The 19,378-nt window shown below is 39.9% G+C and overlaps 1 protein-coding gene across 1 annotated transcript in view; it reads left to right on the top strand.

The window, feature by feature from the left end:
- Window positions 1-19,378, top strand: part of ERBB4 (erb-b2 receptor tyrosine kinase 4) — a 483,510-nt gene that overhangs the window by 339,089 nt on the left and 125,043 nt on the right. Inside the window, exons 13-16 of the mRNA XM_058809969.1 lie at window positions 4,343-4,475; window positions 6,590-6,683; window positions 8,094-8,248; window positions 14,133-14,207. Of these exons, the coding sequence (XP_058665952.1) occupies window positions 4,343-4,475; window positions 6,590-6,683; window positions 8,094-8,248; window positions 14,133-14,207 (457 nt within the window). The remainder of the gene's footprint in view (window positions 1-4,342; window positions 4,476-6,589; window positions 6,684-8,093; window positions 8,249-14,132; window positions 14,208-19,378) is intronic.

The following is a 19,378-nucleotide window of genomic DNA, read 5'->3' on the forward strand; positions in this document are numbered from 1 at the left end:
AGCAAATGCAAACTTCATTTCACCTCTAGCTTGGTGAGGATTTGTTATAATAGACACTTACCATTTCCAGGAAGAAAAACACTCCTAAAGACATTTTAAGAGATTTAGCACTGTGGAAATCTTAAAGAGGAAAGCACATCTCATTTGTTTCCTTTTCAAACAGTCAAAGTTAGCTCCAGTATCAAGGGGCTGGTTTTAAAAATGGACTCTGACCTGTGTTCATTAAATGTGTAATGAGCACAGGCCAGGGGTCAAGTGGCTCCATCTGGGAGGCTGTGCAGTCCTAACAGGAATATTGGTTTTTCTCTCCAATTGGAGGGCAGTGCAATTCCAACAGGAATATTTGTTTTTCTCTCCAACTGGGACTTCTGTGTGAGTGCATATCAGTGTCCAAGCTCATGTGCATAGGGAATGGAGCAAATCACCAAGAAAACGGTAGGTAGATTTTACCTTTGCTCCATGCTGAAGTGAAAAGTCTGCCTTTTCTTTCCAGCTTATTTTTTTGTTGTATTTTTTTTTTTTTTTTTTTTTGAATGGAACTGTCAGAGGTGAGTCATGTGAAATATGAGTGCACAAAAAAGAAATGCAGGCAAAAAAATGTTCTTTTATCCAAAGTTACTTGAGCAATTCCCTCAGCTTTAGTGACACCTGCAGTGTAAGGTGAAACCCTTCTAGGCAAAGGTTGTTAGAGATGTGATTATTATGAATTATATCAATCCGGCCACCAATTAACAACTTGAATAAATTATTACATTCATTATCAGTCATGATGTAAAGCTAATTGAAGTCTGCAGGAGTTTTCCTATTCAGTTTATGGAGCTTTGGATCAGGCCCAGAAGCATATAGCCAAATAAAAATAATTTTTCTTTTTTTAGTAGCTAATTTTCTTGTGTTCTATTTAGGTTGGGGAAAAACATTCAAACTCTCTGCTTCTAACCTGTGTGGCCCCATTAATAAGGAATGAGTCCTTCTTCTAAAAGTACTGACAAAATCCAGTTTCTGTCAAGACCATTATTGTTATTTCCTTCCACATAAGGCCATGTGATGTGCTGGAGCTGCAGAACATGCTCAGCCCATGGAACTGCCAAATAATATGTCAAAAATTGAAATGTTTCTTTAGCCATCCCCACAATTAAAGAAGAGAAAGGCAGAGAAATGAGTTTTTATAAGTTGTCAAAACCACCACTCCCTCCTTGCCAAGATTCTTTTGTGAAAACATTTCAGGAGGAAATCATAATTTTTTTGTTTCTATTGCTTTTTTCATAAGACTACAGGCACTGTGTTGGCTACATTTCAATGGGGTAATCATGATTTTCTTTATTGAAAAACTCTTTTTATTTGTATACAGTTACTCACTGTATTTTTGGAGCTATCTTATAATAATATCCCTTGTTATTTGGACAGATATTTTAGTGAAATTCTCTGTCTGTGCCAATAAATTCTGATTCCAGAGTAGTTTGTAGGGTGAGAAAAATGAAGAGAAAGGAAATCACTAGTAGTAAATCACAATTTCAAGTAACAAAGAAGGTGAGAAAGCAAACAGGGAACTGCCTTTCTGTGATGAGTGTGGAAAAACAGAATCAGAAGAGCTAGCAATACTCTCAAAATTAAAAATGAGAAATGAAGGGATCTCCAAACCAGGTTAAGTGTTTTTGTTGCATGACAAATATTTAAAATGAATCATTGATTAGAAAACAAAAACCATATGAAACTATGTAGAAAGTTTGTTTAATTGTAACTAGGATAGTTTCTGGCTTTGTGGCTTTTCTTTTTGTTTTATTTACCGGTTCAGTTGCAGCATAGTGGAATTACTGACATCTGATAGTTATTATAAAAATGGTTATATGCTTAAAAGGAAGTCAGGTTAGGACAGTAAAGAGAAGCTGACTTTTGTGTCTCTGCTCCTCCTGACTGTGCTGGTCTGGCTCATTTGGCTGCAGCAGCAGAGCTCAGGGAAGGAGGACAAAGCATCTCTCTGAAATGGCCCCCTGAGTCCCTCTTGCTGTGCTGCAATCTGTGATAATTAATACACTTTAAAGCATACTGAGCACCTGCAGTGACTCCTGAATGAAATAACTTTGTATTTGGCTGTTCCTGGTTTGAGCTTTGAGGAAAAAGGAAAACCAAAAAGGTACTTCTGAGTACCTTTTGGATGTCAGCATTAAAAATTATATGTGATATAGAAAGGAAAAAACCTGAATCTCCCAGCCTTGATAAAACGTGTTCAGGCTTCTCATGCCTGAGGTTATTTGTGGTGTATTGAGTAAGGAAGTATTGAAGAGGGTGGTAGAACTCAAGCAGCACACCTCCTTTACATTTATTATTCCTCTTAAGTTGTTCCAATAGTTTGAAAAGCCAACAAGTGTCTTATTGTTGCCATCTCTGATAGTTCAGGTCCTTGCTGGGTTTAATTTACTCAGTCCAGGGTGTAATCCATTTGTATAAAACATTGCATTGTGGAAAAATAAATTCAAATAATTCTGCCCTTTCACATGCCAGGGTTAGTTTGAAAGTGCATCCAGATTTCCATCAGATGCTGGAGAGATAATGTGTTCCTTTTGCTCTTTGCTCATTTTCTCCATCTGTCTCATCATCTATATATTTAGGGAATGATTTATATAAAATAAAAAACACAGACTTACACTGTTTGAAACAAACTTTCCCTCTCACCCTTAGTTTATTGTGTATTTTTGTGTGGGGTTGAGGGTTTTAATATAAAGGCTCTTAGGCTCTTCAGGTGCTTTTGCAGTAAATAAATTTAAAATCACAGTTTATTTTCCTTTCCTTCAATTATTTCCCCACTGTCCATAAGCTGTATTTCAGGGAGTCCTCAATTCATAGGTAGCATTTTATATTTTAGTTTAATAGAACTTTACTGGATTCAGACAGTTGATTTTTTGACTCCTTTAAATTTTTGCCATTTATCATGTCATGTGTCAGGGAATTCTACAGGTTGATCTTTACTTTCTATGAAGAAAAATCTCAGATTTTAACCCTATTGGATTCCTGTCTCTTTGAATGCCCATGAGGGACTGGGAAGCAGCAGTGAACAATTGTTTGATGCTTACTCACCTCCTCCTTGCCATTCAGGATTTTAGCAGCTTTAATCATGTCCTTTCTCCCCCACCTCTCTGTTTACTCCTGGTTTAGAAGCTCTTCTCTGGTTTTGATCATCCTTGGAGCACTCTCTTAAACATTTTTCCTGCTCAGTTTTTTCTGAAAGGAGCAGAGCAGGAGTGTGTACAATATCCATCTGAGTGCTCTGTGTATTTGTGTTGTGGCACAATGGTGATTTGCTTTTTTTCTGTCCTATGATTTGTGGAAAAAACTATATAAAAAATTGTAAAAGTTGTAAGTAGGTATGTGTTTTTATTTAGTGCTGGCTGCATGCAGGATAGTTCTTTAAAGAACATGTGCGCTCTCTGGGAGTCTAGTTTCTTTTTTTGTCTCTTAATTTGCTGTATATGTGTGAAGTTTCACAATAGGTTAATATTTATTTATAGATGTCACTTATATTTAATTTATAATTTTATATATATAAATATATATTTGTATTATATCATATATATAAATTAATAATAAACATATAATTAGATATACATCCATTATTATAAATAAATATATTACTACATAAATATATGTATAATAAATGTAGTCTATATTATATATAATATGTAATAGTATATATAATATTATATAATTATTATATTGTATAATAATGATATAATGTATAATATATATTATTATAATACAATATAAATTTATATTTAATTTATATTATTTTATATCTATTTTCTAATTTCACATTACAATTTGTTCATATCAGTTCTTGTACAGAGAGAGCTCTTTGGTTTGCTTCTTGTACTTTCAGTTTTGGTTTGCTTCTTGTACTTTCAGTTTTGGTTTGCTTCTTGTACTTTCAGTTTTGGTTTGCTTCTTGTACTTTCAGTTTCGGTTTGCTTCTTGTTTCAAGGTCTAAGGGGCTCTTCTTATCTTCTTCTAGTTTGGAAATTTACATTCTTTTTATTTTGTTTGAGGTAGTTTTGTAAGTTACAGGTTTTTTATGAGTATAGTAAGTTAATTAGGTTTTTTGTAAATTAATACAGGTTTTTTACAAGTACAGGAAATTAATTAAACAAGTTAAACAATTCCAAACAGCACACTTCACTTAAATCTGCAATGGATTTGTAACCAAAGTGAATTCTGAACTTGGTGTCTCACCTGCTCCTGGGCAATGGGGACGCCCCGGTGACGGTTCCGAGTGTGTCAGATGCCCCTGGAATGTTTTTCCCTGGGTTTGGGGGGGCTGTGTGCATTCCTGATAGCACCCCTGTCTCTGCAGCTGCTGATGGCATGGTGTGCAACGAGCTGTGCTCCAGTGATGGCTGCTGGGGGCCAGGGCCAGACCAGTGCCTGTCCTGCAAGCGCTTCATCCGGGGCAGGACCTGCATCGACTCCTGCAACCTCTACGACGGGTAAGACACTGCCCTTGGGTTCTCCCCAAAGCTGCTAATTAGCTTTGTTGAGGACTTCAATGAGCAAGTCATTTGGGGTTTGCTTTAATCAGCATCTGGCTCCACTGCCAGTGTTACTGATTTGGGGTAAAACATGTCATGGGGTAAGATTTAAGGATTTCTAAATCTGAACGTGTGTGGAACGCTTTCCCTGGTATTCCACTGACTAAAGTTTTCATGCAGCATCATCACCTTGCATCTATTGTATTGCTGGTAACATGAACAGTTTGATTTAGGTGAAAAATTACCAAAAACCCCTCATTTTTCCCTACTTGATACTCTTTTTCAGAACCACACAATTATATTCTTTCAGACAATTTGGATTCAGGCATCTGATCAAGAAATTCTCTGAATAAGTACCCCAAAGTAGAAAAACTCACTCTCTTTTCCATAATGCACTGTGTAATTGTACACACAAATATAAATTTAAAAACCAGTAGAAGTTCTTCCCCCTTTTCCTTTTGCTGCTTGTACTGAGGGAATACCTCCACAGCACAAGGTGGTTAAATCTGCCTTATGACAGAAAAATAAAGCTGAACTGAGCAAATGAACTCCCACAAATGCATGAAAATATTCTCAACTCTTCCATCTAGAGAAGGCTTGCGAAAATATTTTGTCAGAGCAGTTTTATGTACTTAAAAGCTTCTCTCCTCCCCCTTCACCCCTCAATAAGGAGAGTTGCAGACCCCAGTTGTGTTGTCAGTGCACTGGAATAAGTTGGTGCCCCCTTGGTGTCTTTTGCTGCCATGGGGCCTGTCACAGTAAGAGCATGATGAGACTCAATCAGTGTGTTCTGTTCTGTTCTGTTCTCTATCCATCAGTGAATGGCATTTATACTTTCACAGGCTCAGTTCTGTCCTAAATATGTGAAAATATTTATAACCTGGGCTGGGGGAGAACTTTTTGTTTGTGGGAGACCTCTGCATGTTGATGTTGTAGGGCAGCAACAGTTCTTCAGGGTGGGGTCAAGCTGTATTTGACATCTCTTTTAGTCCTCAGCAGGAAAAATCCACTCCCAGAGCCAGGGAAGGGTGAGCTCAAGTGAGGTTTTCCCCCACTCCATCCTGATGTCCTCAGCAGATCCTAATGGCTTTAGAGGAATGAAGGATGAGCAGTGACCACCTGAGCTCAAAACCTTTACCTGGATGCTTCTGGAGCCCTCTGAAATGAGTGTGCAGCACATCTGTAACTGGTTAATGCAGCAAGATGGGATCCCCCTGGCAAAGCTTGGCCTGGCCCACTCTGAGCCTACTACAAAGATTCAGTCTGACTTTAGTGGGGGAGAAACAACTTGCTCAGATGAATTCATCTTGGCCTAGAAGAAGGTGGGATGGATTGTGTTGGAAGAGTGCTGGAAGTTTGTGGTGAGGGGAAACTGGCAGCTGAAATGTTTGAAGGAAGAAATTCAACCTACTTTTTCCCCCCTTAAAAGTGGTTAATAGAAAGTGGTAGTTTCTTGTGGATACATGAAATAAATGAGTAAAAAGATGTGTTTTGACATTTTTTAGATTGAGACCTCAGTCTAGAATTATTGCTGAAAACATTGAGCCTTTTGGAGAACGGGCTTTAAAAAGTGTTCATAGAGACCTACCAGCAGCAAGGGCAGCTCTGCCATCAGTGCTCACATGTGCTCACATCAGTGCTTCCTGAATCTGAGCCACAGTCCTGTAGGTGAAAATCAAGAAACCAGTAATTTTGTCCTGTTAATGAAGTCTGTATTTCTGAATGAGAGAAAGGCCCCCACTATAGTTTTATATTGCTGGCTGAGTGCTATGTATCAATCACCGATGGGATGGGACTGCTAGGAATGTGCCTTGAGCTGCTTTATTTTCCAGCATCAGTCTCATTACATGGTTATAACAATGGGAACATGGCAGCAGCTTTGATTTTATAAATTCCCACATTTTATGTTGGCGAAGAAGGTGTCTCTGCTTCAGGTGGCTGTGGATGAGGTGGTGACCTGTCCTCAGCTGCTGTGACAGGATCAATTCTATCAGGTGAAGACCCAGCCAGGTGAGCTCAGTTTTGTCATAGAATCAGATTTCTCTTAACCTGCCTGCAAAATATTTCCTCAGGGAATTCCGAGAGTTTGCCAATGGCTCTGTGTGTGTGGAGTGTGATCCCCAGTGTGAGAAGATGGAGGAAAACATGATCACCTGCTATGGGCCGGTAAGGACACAGCCTGTCATGTTTGTAGGGTTTGGTTTCCTTGGTCTGTTATGGTTCAGGGTAACTTGCTGAAGGAAAAAAATAATTAGTGAAACAAAAGCAGAAATCACACATATTCTGCTTGTAGGAAAGGAATTCTTCTTGTGCTGAATTGGTGCTGGGGATCTGTCTTGGGTCTGCCTCCTTACAAAAATGATTTTAGTAGTTTTCCTTTTCTTTCCTGAGTTATCTTAATGCTTTAGTGGTACAGATGCATGCAATTTTTACAGACTGGCAGCATGCAGTTGGGATTTGAGTGGCTTATTTTATCCCTCTTTTCATTCTTCATACACCACTCCCCTTCCCAAAAAAAAAAAGTGGGGGAATTTGTCTCAGTCCCTCAGTTTGAACAATACGCTGGGAGGTTTTTTGTACTTAGATTAGTACTTTAAGTTCTTTTGATAGATAACATTTTTCATACATCCTAAATGGTGCTTAACTCTTTCTCACCTTTATAATGGCCAGTAACTTTTCTTTTCAAGGTTATTGCTCATTTGGGAGATAGAAATTGTATCTTTCTTCTAGTTTGTATTGCCAAAATTAAAAGTCACAAGTGTACTGGAAATGAGGAGTTGTATTTTAGGCTCTTCATAATTGAGAAAATATAGCCTGTAATTTATTTCCTTATTTCTGTGACTTACTTACTGAACAGAAAAAAGAAAGGCATCATAATTTTTCTTACAATACTGTGCTTTTCTGCAAGTAGTTAATGTTTCAAGTGTTGAGCCCTGTTGCGGTGTGATGTAAATTTGGATTTGTAGCAGGGTTTATGGACATAAAATCCTAGGCCAATGCTCAACCTGATTTAGTTATACATTGGCTTACCATCACAGCTTTAAAATTTTACTTTTACATTGCCCAGGAGTCTTGGTTTGTTGGTCTAAACAATTTGGTCTTCATGTGTATTAAGAAGGAGACGTTGTAGCCATTCATCTTGTAGAATAAAGGACCTTGTATCCTTTCATTCTTGCTGTGACTAGATGCCATGTGCAGAATGCTCGTGGAAAATAGTTTTGGGGTGCAGAGGCAGGAGATCCCACTGAAGGCTTTGCAAAGGTTGAGTACTAAATAATGTAGCAGAAACTTTCTCAGCATTAAAATGGGTGCTGACTTCACTGTATTAAGCACACCAATAATATTAAGAAGCTCATCTAGAAGCTGGAATTTAGTTTGGCACTCTACAGAAGAATCTTATGGCCAAAAGCACCAGGATTTGTGTGTTTGCTGCTCCCTAACAGAGACTGGAGCCATGCAGGTAATTCCCAGTTCCTTGGGAAGAGGAGCTGTTGCAGGTGTGCCAGTGCAACCCTAGTGCAGCAGGAAAGGACAGTAACTTGAATGCTCTACATTTCTTTCTTCCATGCTCTCCAGGGTCCTGACCACTGCACCAAGTGTTTCCATTTTAAGGATGGTCCAAATTGTGTGGAAAAATGTCCTGATGGCTTGCAGGGGGCCAACAGCTTCATTTTCAAGTATGCCGATGAGGATCGGGAGTGCCACCCGTGTCATCCCAACTGCACCCAAGGGTGAGTGCCAGCTCTGCAGGGAGCCCTCCCATCCATGCACTGCTCCTAGCACAGGGTGCTTTAGAGATAGTTTGGCTTAGTAAAGCATTTGTCTCACTCCTGAAAAGAGAGTGTGCAGTAGGAATTTAACCTTTGGTTTTCAGTCTCTCAGGTTTTAGTCATGAATGCCCAGCAGTTTATCACAAAAAAACCCTTTTGAGGACTACAGAGAAGAACTTTCCACAGCAATGCTCTGAGCTTTCCTTCTATACTGATTTGTAGCAAATGCTGCCCTGTCACTTAGTTTTAGGCTTGTAAAATGAATTTATTTTTTTTTTTTTTTTAGTATTTTCTCCTTGAAAGAATCTCTACTATTTGGTATTTGTGAAGTAAGTCTGCAGCACTACTGTGAGACAAAAGTGCTACTGCTCTCCTTTCCCTACAGGAAATGCAGAGAGTTTGAAACCAGACTTTGCTCAGTCTCAGGCTCCTGTACATCAATTTCTGAAGTCCTGGTAAAGTGCCCAGAATAGTTTATTTCACTTGGAATTTGTTACACTTGGAATAATACAGCCCATGAATCTGAACCAGAATTAAGAACCTGTACAACACAACAATAGTCACATGCACACCTATAGTTTTGCACAGGCCATGGAAGTTACAACTGCCTTTTCCATGGGGCAATTCAGAGTGTCCAGCATACAAGAAGAGGAAGAGGCAGCAATGGGAAAAAGAGAAAACATCAGCCAGTGAAATAATCTTTGACAAGAGGCTCTTATTGTTTAGCAGCTAAAATTAAACCAGTAAATTATTCAATGTAATCTTGATGTCAACAGCTGTTGCCATTCAAAATGAGACCTTCTGCTGGTTTGGCAAATCTAATTACAATGGAGCCATTAGGGAAATGAGAGGGAGATCACAGAGACACAGCCAGGATCTGTTACAGATTTGTCTCCCACCCATACCCTTTAAATCAGTTATGCAATAAGAAAAATGCTGTTACTGTGGAAGAAGAGGGTAAGAAGAAATGATATTAAAAGGCACTCCAGGAGCTCTGGTCCTGGTTTTCATAGATGGAGAAGGTGCCAGTGCTGATCTAATCTGACAAAACCACAGAGGTGTGATGGATTTACTGTGCCTTGCAGCTCTCCTGGCCTCCAGTGAGCAACACTTCTTCCTATTCCCTCCTCTTTCCTGAGGAGTTCTCACTGATCCAGCTGTTTCTAGTGTTTGTGGCCCAACTGTGTTTCTCCTAGACCAGGAAGACAGCAGAAGGTTTTCCATTCCTTTCCACTTCTTCATAGGCATTCATATTTTTCAAGTGGCTGTTTATTTTTATCTGCCTGGATTGAGAAGGGAGGTTTTTATGTCTTGTGCTGAAAATGTGACATTCTAGCTCATGCACAGATATGAAGGGCATTAGGCAGTTCTAGCTGACCTTGGCAGTCCTCATTGGCAGCTGTTGCTGACACTGGGTTCCCTTATGCCAAGTGCTGTTTTCCTTTTAATCCTTGGACTTCTGGTTTTCCCTCCTTTTTATTTTCTCCTTCTGATTAGGTGAAAGAATGTCCCACAGTGTGCCCATCTCCAGAAAAAGGACAAGTAAAAGGGCTAAAGGTCTCTCCCCCAGTTATGTACACAAAGCCCATGATGTTCCCATCTCCCAGATGAGGAACTATCCCTTTTCCATGGCAATTTCCCCGTGGAAATCTTTGTCCTCTTATTTAAAATCTGAAGTGTCTATTCTTGGGTATTTTTTTTTATCCCTAAGAAAACCAGTGTTGTCTTCCCCCCAAGTGTGGGTAAGCATGGCTTACTATTAATTTTCTTGTTCCTAGAGACTTTGTGGCATGTAATTATGTTAATGAAGCTATTTATGACTGCCCAAGATGTTTGGGGTTTGCAGGTTGTTCATCTTGCCAACATTGTCAGGGCCTGAATATGCCCATGGAGAGAAGGGAAATCAGTTCCTCTCTCCTTTCCTCCTTCAAGGCTGAATTCTCTGGTTTCATACCTTTCCTTTCAGGCAGTAATATTTAAATTTCCCTCAGTCATGATTCTTCACTGAAATATGTTGTGGAGAGAACACAGCTTGCTGTTTGGCTCATGGCTGAAAGGTGGAGAGAAAACTTAATTCTGCTTCATCCCCCACATCTGTTCTCCTGGCTGCCAGATCAAGTGCTGGAATTTCACCAGTGCCCCTCTCAGTACAGCTGGGATGCCCATCCAGAAGGGCTGAGCTGCTGCAGAGCAACACTTCCCAGGATGATATTATCTCATTCCTGCAGTGCTGCTTGATAAAATAGGTTATTAGTGCTCACATGATGTTTCCAGTCATCCCCACCAGCTGCACCAAGAAAGGATCTGTCCCACCTCTGTTTCCTGTGTTTTGCCACAAGTTCCATCTTGGCATTTGCAGAGGACTGCTTTAGTGAGGTTGGTAGCACCATTCTCCTCCCTTATTCCAGTGTAATGACTGTTTCTCTTACTAGGTGTGTAATTAGCCAGCCCTGCTAATGACCTTGCTTTGACCAGAAGAACTGTCAGACAGAGACATCCTTGGGTGCAACCACTGTGCTCCTGCCCTTTCATCCCTGTGATAAGTATCAGCTACTTGCAGCCAGTTTGGAGCAGATCTGAGGCATGTGGGACAGCCATCCCACTCAATTCAAGAGAGTTGGGAAGCATTTGGCACCTCTTCTTGCAGAGCCAGCCAAAACTGAACACTTGCACAGGAATAAAACGCTAATTACACAATACCAAGTGACAGCCTGCTTCCTTGCTGGGCAGGACACAAATGGGAGAGCTCACTGGACACCTCCCCTAGTCACACAAACATGTTTTGTCACACAGCTCTTTGAAGAGAGGGCATTACTCCTCACCAAAATTCTCTTTTCCTCCTAAGCCATGACCAGAGGCGTCAGGGGAGCTCTAGCAACAGTGTGTGGCCCTGAAAGGATTGGAGGGCAGAAGCACCATGTTGTCTCTAAAGCTTAGGTGTATTTTTAGGAAGAAAGTTTGAATTCCAGATGAAATAATAATGCAACACACTCTGGATAAGAAAAACTGTTACCATTTTGTTTTACAAAGTTTCTTCCTAGCCCCTGCTCCAGTTCAACTTTGTTCCTCTCACCTGTTAGCTCAGTAGCCCTTGGGCAGAGTTGTCCGATTTTATCCATAACAATAATTGTGTGACCATCACAAAAAAGGTTTTCTCCTGCCCAGAGATAATCCACTTACACCATTGTAAAATGAGTTTTGTTTGTTTCCAGTGACCAAGATTTTTGAGAGTTCATCTGGTGTGGAATGGCTTTGTCACCCCATATCTGTGCAGTTAAAACCCCACCTTTCAATCTTAAAGAAGGTTGATAAATGACAATATTTCTGGATTATTCCTGGAAAAAAAATAGTTGTTACTGCAATTCTCAAAACCCCAAATTTCCTTTCAGAGGATGATTATCTATTAAGCTAGGATGAGCTCCAAGTGTAATTTTATGGATAAGCTGTATTGAACTTTTATAAGGTACTGAATATATCATTAATGAATTGGCATGTCTTAATTAACCAGTTCATTTTACAGAGCCAACTTGGAAAAGAAAATCTCATCCAGACTCCAAGCAGAAGAAACAGTGGGTGTGAACAGTGTGATGTATGATTTTGTCAGGCTTATATGGGTCAAAAAGCCTGGAATGAAGGGAGTTCCCTCCTGGAGAAAAACACCTGATGTTATTTTTTTGGGGGTACAAAATACCCTGCGAATGAAAATTGCCATGACTCACAGTGTTGTACTTCCCTGCATGTAATCAGGACAGCCTCTCAGGAGGACCTGGTAACTGCCTTGCTAGGAATAATGGAATTGCACCTGGACAAAGTTCTCTCTTTGGGAAAGCCAAGCCCACTGAAGAGGATTACAATTTGAAATAGAAATCAACGGCACTTCAACATGCACTGGGTGATGTCCAGCAGTACAGTTTGGATTCAATCCTGTACTCCAAATGAACATGTGAAGTGACTCCAAGGCTACAAGCTCTTGATGTCAGTCTGCCAGTTCTCTAAACCAGCAGCAGGATCTCAGACCTCTAATTTGAAAATGCTCTTCTTTTTATTTACTGCAAGAGTCTGAGCTCAGCTTTTTTTAGCATGGTAGGAAATGGAAAATCTGAGCAATTCTTCAGCCTCCATCATTGCTGAGCTTGTTTTTTCCAGATTGCTGAGAATGCCATGAAAGGAAGAATCATTGGATGTGTTTGAGATGGGTTACAATTCAGACAGTCCTGAATTCTGAAGTGCTGATGCCCAGACAGATGAAATTCCAAGAGTTCTCTCTATTAAGTTTTTTTTTTGTTTTTTAATCAACCCTTAAATTTATGTAGTATCTGGATTTTTTACACATCTTTTTTATGCTGAAGGAAGCAGTCATTGAGGAAATCCTTCCAGTTTGTGTTTGCATGTCAGAGTAAATGTCTTATGTAAAAATAAGAATTCAAGTAAACAAACATGGGGTAAGGTTTACTTTCCCTCCCTGATGAGCAGGTACAGGGAAATTGAATTCATTTTCTAATGGCACAGTGATCCCAATTTAAATGCAGCAAAAGCTGAAGAGTGGCAAGTGATGGTGAAGCAGAAAGATGATCTCGTGGGAGCTTATTTGAACTTTCAAATTTTTTGACATGCATATCCTTCCATCAAAGCCAGCCTGAAAAAAACAGCAAACTTTAAAAGAGTTGGGGATCACACCTTAAATTTAAAATGCCTCAACAGAAGTAAGTTGCAGTCTACTGATGTGTCAGATCACCTCTGCTGCCTGTAGCAGATGTACAGCCAAAGGGCCTGTCAATAAAATGGCTCTGAGATCTTCTTAAAGAGTGGAAATAAATGGTTTGGTTTCCTTAAATGCCAAGGGCCAGGTACTCCCCATGGCTGGAATGCCTAGCTGGGTGTGCAGCACTGAAGGGGATTGGGTGGTTTTAACCCCTAAAAGCTCAACTTGAGTCTCTGAGAATCCTGACTGCTGTGTAAATGTGTATTTGACTTGCTGTTTGAATGCAGGGGACCAGGAAACCAGTCCTGCTCTTCATGGGGGCAAGGGACATCCACACATGTCACACGTGTGTTCTGCAAACTCTTTTCCATGGCTGTGTTTTAGTGGTGCTGCACTTAGTGATTCCTTGCATTTCCAGTGCCTTTGGTGAGCACCTGCTGATTGTGCAGGTGGAGAACTCTTGGTAGCATCTAAGGAAAGCAGAATAAAATGTCTGAATCAGCAGACACCATTTTGCTGTGTTTTTTGTTGCTTTTGTTGGAAGTTGATCCTTGAGAAAAAGGATTTCTTCAGTTACCTTGGCTGGGAGCTTAGAACAAAACGAACAATTGCATCAATTACAGAAAGAAAAGCAAGTTTTGGATTGTGCTCCTGGAAATCTCGACTTGTAAATTAACAGCTTTTGTGCAATAATCACTGGTTTGATGACTCATAAAAACACACAGGAAAAGCAGCCCTGTTGTCAGGACTCCCACTTACACAGGTGAAAGTGTTGTTTGAGCCAAGATGTGGCCTGCCTTGGAATGCTGTTGCTATTATTGTTCCTCTTGTCACAAGCTATAATTTTTTGGTGACGTAGGTCGCTGTTAGCGAGAGAAGAGCTAGAATTAAGAACACAAAGGGGATTCCTGCTCGTTGGGTGTGTGTAAATAACAGCTGTCTCTCTTTCTCTCCCTGTTTCCACTTTGGATTTGCTGCAGGTGCATAGGGCCACACCTGGAGGACTGCATTGGGCTGATGGATAGGTACTGGCTGGCTGCTGGCTGCCTGTGTGTCTCCATCCTGCACGTGTGGACAAGGGCGCATGCGTGTGCATGTCCTGGGGCGTGGCAATGACGTGGTTTGTTCTGTAATTGCCTGCAGGTGTAGAGGCCCAGCTAGTCATGACTGCATTTTCTATCCATGGACACGGCAGTCCACTCTGCCCCAGCACGCTAGGTAACATCCCCACCCCATCCTCCACACCTGCAAGGTCATAGCAGCCAGTTTGAACACACACACCCCTTGTATTCTAGAAAATCTGACTCCCTGCAGCCAAATTTGCTTTCTGTTTGAAAGCCATTTAGGTATTCTGCTCATTTAAGCTGATTTTTAAAAGTGTTTTTATTTTTAGCTTAAATCGATAAGGATTAAATTCTGAAGTTTTCCTGTAGATATTCATTCTACAGATTGAATTTCAGAATTCAATTTTATTAGATGGTAAAATTGTTTGGTAAAATTGATGGTAAAATTCTGGAATGCACTTGTTTTCTCTTTATTGTGTTTTTTGTTGTTGTTTTTTGCTTAAGACAAAATTTAAAAGCAAATGAGCCTCTTTCTTCCATACACCTTCCCTTGAAAACAAAAATGTTATAGCAAAACAAAATTTATTCCTTACTTCACATAAAACTATTATTTGATTTTTTTTCATTTTCTGTTTAAAAGAAAAATTGTAGCCTTGCAGCAATTTTATTTTTCAGTAATGACAATTGAAACAAATTAATGTAGGCTTTATTCTGCATTCTTTTTCATGAAAGCCCCACATTGCTATTGAGTTTGTTCATTCTTAAATTCAAACTGGTTAATATGACTTCTAGGCTTTGGGATTACTCTCCTGAGCTAAGACTAGATGAAAAATGCATAAATTCAGTCAAACCCACCTCATTAAGATTTTCAACCTGAGTTTTTTTCTTGTCTTTTTCAAAAGGTTTTAAGGTTGCCTTTCCTTCCTAATTGTGTACATAATGTGAATATACCTATTTCTCGCTTAGGAGGGCGAACATATTTGGTCTTGAAAAACAGTGCACTATAAATCAGATGGTATATTTGTTTATTAAATCAGTATCAGTTCTGACTTAATTCATTAACCAATGAATAAGCAGCAGAAAATGAATTTTTCAATATTTCAATGTTTTGTTTTAATCTTTCTGATCTGGGATATCCACTTTGAGATACTTCTGTGAAGCCTCATTTTCAGATGGGCTCATCCAAACAAAGCTGTCCCAGTTTTAAAGGCCCCGATTTCATCAACTTTACTCAAAACACAAATACAGAAAATGTGTTATTATTTCCTTAAGTTTACGGGCCTTATCAAACTACAGAAATGAGAGGAATTGTTTTAATCTGTTCAGTGGTTTTATTCCTGCTCCATTCAGTCTGAAATGTTTCCTGTTTCCTTTGGATCTGATGGATATTTTTTTGTTTGTTTCAGCCTTGCTGAATTTATTCTAGGAAAACTACTGCACTGTGTTTAAATGTCAGTATGTATTCTTTCACTTTCAAGGCAAAGAAGGAAACTTCATACCTCTATAATAGATTTGTGAAATTGTGCTTTTATTTTTTTTATTGTGAAAATGGTTCATTCTATTTGGACTAAAAATGGGCAAAACTGCGCTGGCAAAGTGACACTTTTTGTTACAGTAAGGTTGTAAATCCAAAATGGAAGTGTTTAACTTCAGGTAGAACCTTCTTCATGTCTCTTTAACAGCTGTGCACCCTCCTGAGTCTTATAAATCTTAAATTAATTAATAATCAGTCTGACCCTCACCTATTGACTTGACTTTTTTTCCATTGATGTAAATTATCAGTGAGTAGAAGGGGACAGATTTTTCTGCTGAAAGTGAGAGCAGGGCTTTAACCCAAACAAGAAATTCCTCATCTTCTCCTATTTCCGTTTTCATAGCAGTGTTGCTTTCCTTTCCAGTTTTTTAGTTTGCAAATTGTTTGTGCCATGATTCATTGACTTGAAGGCTTTTGTAAAAGTGTGGTAGAATAGCAAAGGAATTCTTTCTGTCATGTTTAATCAAGATGAATCAGATGTGCATCACATGGCTTGTTTTCCAAATGAATGGTGAAACTTCTGCTTTTCTGCTTATCTTTAGTCCCTTCAAGTTTGTGGGAAAACAACCTTACTTTTGGCAGTGCATTTCTTTCTGCATAGTTTGGTTTTGGGGTTTTTTTAAACCTTTAGATTCAATGTAGTTCTGTCCAAAAGAATATCTCCTCATGCAGCTTCCCGTATGGATTATTCCTGTAGGGCTTTGATTTTGGTTCCACCTCCCATACCAGTCTTTCCTAGAAATTGCCAAAACAAAGACGGCAAGCAGAAGAAGGCTGGAATTTCCCAGGATGCCCAAGGGAGTTGTCCATCCTCCTTTCCTGCCTCTCATTACAATGCCACTCCTCCTTTTGCTACTCTCTGGCAGTTACTTCAGTGTTTTCTGAGGTTGGAATAGCACACAGTATAACATTACAGCATATTCCGGAACAATCAGCAAAAAGATGATTATGTCTGCTCCCAAGATGGGGATAGCTGTTGTTTAAAAGGATTCAAAAACTGTAAAAATGATGCTCTGCTGTTTATTAAGAAAATACTCTAGAGAGTCAGGAAAGGCTGGTTCCTTTCAGATTCACCAGAAAAATTTGGCTAAGTGCGGTGACTTCAGTGAGACAAAGCTTTTCACTAAAGTATGAAATTTAATTGGTTTATCCTTGCTAGGCTTCATTCACTTTAATAGTAGGAGAGATCATCAAAGGAGGAGTCAGGTTTCTGTTTTCTGGTGCATGTGAGATTGTACATCTAGAAATGTGATAGGAAGGAACCAGCAGCAGCAACACTGATGTTCCTGGTCTGAGTAAGCTGCTGTCTCTGTTTACGCCCCGAGAAAATTTCATTTACATTTCCCTTTTAACTAACAGAAGCTAATTAGCCAGGCCCACTATTGTCAAGTGCTTCAATAGAATGTTGTGTAGATGTTAACTCTAATTACAATGCTGTTGCTAGTTTTGTATCCAAAAAGGATGTCCTCTCAACAAATCATCACTTCCTCAGCAACAACAACAAAAAAAGAGCTGGTTTTATCTACTGCTTATGTGTACAAGAGCTAATTAACAGTAAACCCTGTGTAGTGCAGGCAAATCCTTTCATAGCTGTTTTGTACCCTGTCACAGTATGACTTCAGCAGAATTTCACAGCAGCTCTCAGTAGCTGGTGGGGAAGGGAAACCACCTCTAATAAAATGCTTATGTTCATGGTTTTCACGGTGCTCAGTTCCATTGCTTGGAGGAAAGCACTCCATATGCTCTCTGCTTTTATAGAATAATTATATTATTCTGGAGGGGAAGAGGATCTCTGTATAAAATAAGAGGGAAAATAAGATCTGTGAGTACCAGTTAAGCTATGGTACTTGGTTGGTAAAAGATGCTGCTCTTGAGAGACTCTTAATATGGAGCTCTCTGAAGCTGTATCAGAACAGAGCAGTTGAAGAAACAGGTTTATTTTTTAAAAATCCAGACTAGAAAAAACAGTTTCAGATCCTTCCTCTGTGGGTTGCATAGATCTTAGATGTCATCAAACAGGACAAATTCACGGGATCACAGAATGAGCTAGGTTGGAAAAGACCTTTGAGATCATCAAGTCCAACCTGTGACCTAACACCACCTTATCAACTAAACCACGGCACCTTTTAAAATATTTTTTTAAACAATTCCAGGGACAGTGACTCCACTACCTCCCTGGGCAGCCCCTTCACCCTTTCTGTGAAGAACTTCCAGTGCCCAACCTAAACCTCCCCTGTGTCCTCCTGTCCCATTGCTGGTTGCCTGGGAGAAGAGACTGACCCTCATCTGGCCACAACCTCCTTTCAGGCTCATGAAAGAGACTCATAGAGAAATCCCAGTTCTGTGGGTGACCTTGCCTCTTCTGAACTGGTTCTGAAGCCAGACCTTTGCTGAGGGTAATTTAATTCTCGCCATAGCATTTCCCTGCCTGGAGCTTTAGGAGGAGTACCTTTGGGGTACCCCTGGGACATGAATGAAAGTCATGGTGTGGTTGGTGATCTTGTGAGTTCCTCCAGTTTTTTACTGCTTCCACATTTTAAGACTGGCTTTCTTGTGAAAGGGTGTAGGTGGATATTCCTTCTTTCCTGTTGTACAGATGGAGTCCTAGAATGGTTTGGGCTGGAAAGGATATTTATTCTTTCCTGTTGTACAGATGGAATCCTGGAATGGTTTGGGCTGGAAAGGATATTCCTTCTTTCCTGTTTTATGGATAGAATCCTACAATGGTTTGGGCTGGAAAGGACCTTAAAGCTCATCCCGTTCCAGCTCTCCCTGCCATGGGCAGGGACACCTTCCACAACCTGAGCCTCCATGCCCCATCCAACCTGGCCTTGAACTCTTCCAGGGATGGGGCAGTCACAGCTTCTCTGGGCAGCCTGTGCCAGGGCCTCAGCACCCTCACAGGGAAGAATTTCTTCCTCGTATCTGACCTAAATTTCCCCTCTTTCAGTTTGAGGTCTGACCACAGATCAGAAAGATTTGTCTGTGATCAGTGAGGCTTTGTGCTTCATCTGCTTTACTCAGCAGGATTGGCTGGCATGGACTCATGGTATGGAAGGACTTAGTAGGGTAAGCTGCTGTAGAGAGAAATAAACTGGTAAGGTTGGGAGAGTGCAAGAACTGGAAGCAATTCTCACACAATGCTGTTTAAAATCTGTTCTGTGGTTCCAGTGATTTGAGGACCGTGTTGAGAGAGCGTAGGATAGAGCAAGGTGAGAAATCTGATGTTCCTAGAAGTTTGTTCTACAAGGAGTAGAAGGTGGACAATAAACTCTTGCAGGATCTTGGTGCCGTTGGTACTCATTGACCAAGTTTCCCAGCAGCTGTGCTTGTTTTTGATAAGAAAATCATTTGTTTGGAAAATTGACTAAATTATCTTTACTGAAACTATGAGCAGAAAAAATGGTGAGTGATGAAGGCCAAATGTGATAGGTCACTGCTGGAAAAAAGGAAGCAATAGGAAATGTAAATTAATAAATGGTTTGTTAGAATGGAAAACAACACACAGTGCCATTGCAGAGGTGATTGCTTTGGTTTCTCATCACCCTTGTGTTGTGGGTTTGTATTGATTTGGCTACACAAACAATACACAATGCAGAAATAAAATTTTGCCATGGAGAAGTGAGCTTATTATAAAGCAACAGTATATATCTCACCACTCTCCAATGGGTTTCTCTCATGGCTGGAAATAAGGATTTAATCTAGATTTAATGTTGCTATAAATTAATTATCTATTAATAAATATACATTTGTAGAGCTTTAGAAATATGGAAGATGTAGCATTGTTTAAA

Source organism: Ammospiza caudacuta, chromosome 8 (genome assembly GCF_027887145.1).
Source record: "Ammospiza caudacuta isolate bAmmCau1 chromosome 8, bAmmCau1.pri, whole genome shotgun sequence".
In the NCBI taxonomy this organism is placed as follows: domain Eukaryota; kingdom Metazoa; phylum Chordata; class Aves; order Passeriformes; family Passerellidae; genus Ammospiza; species Ammospiza caudacuta.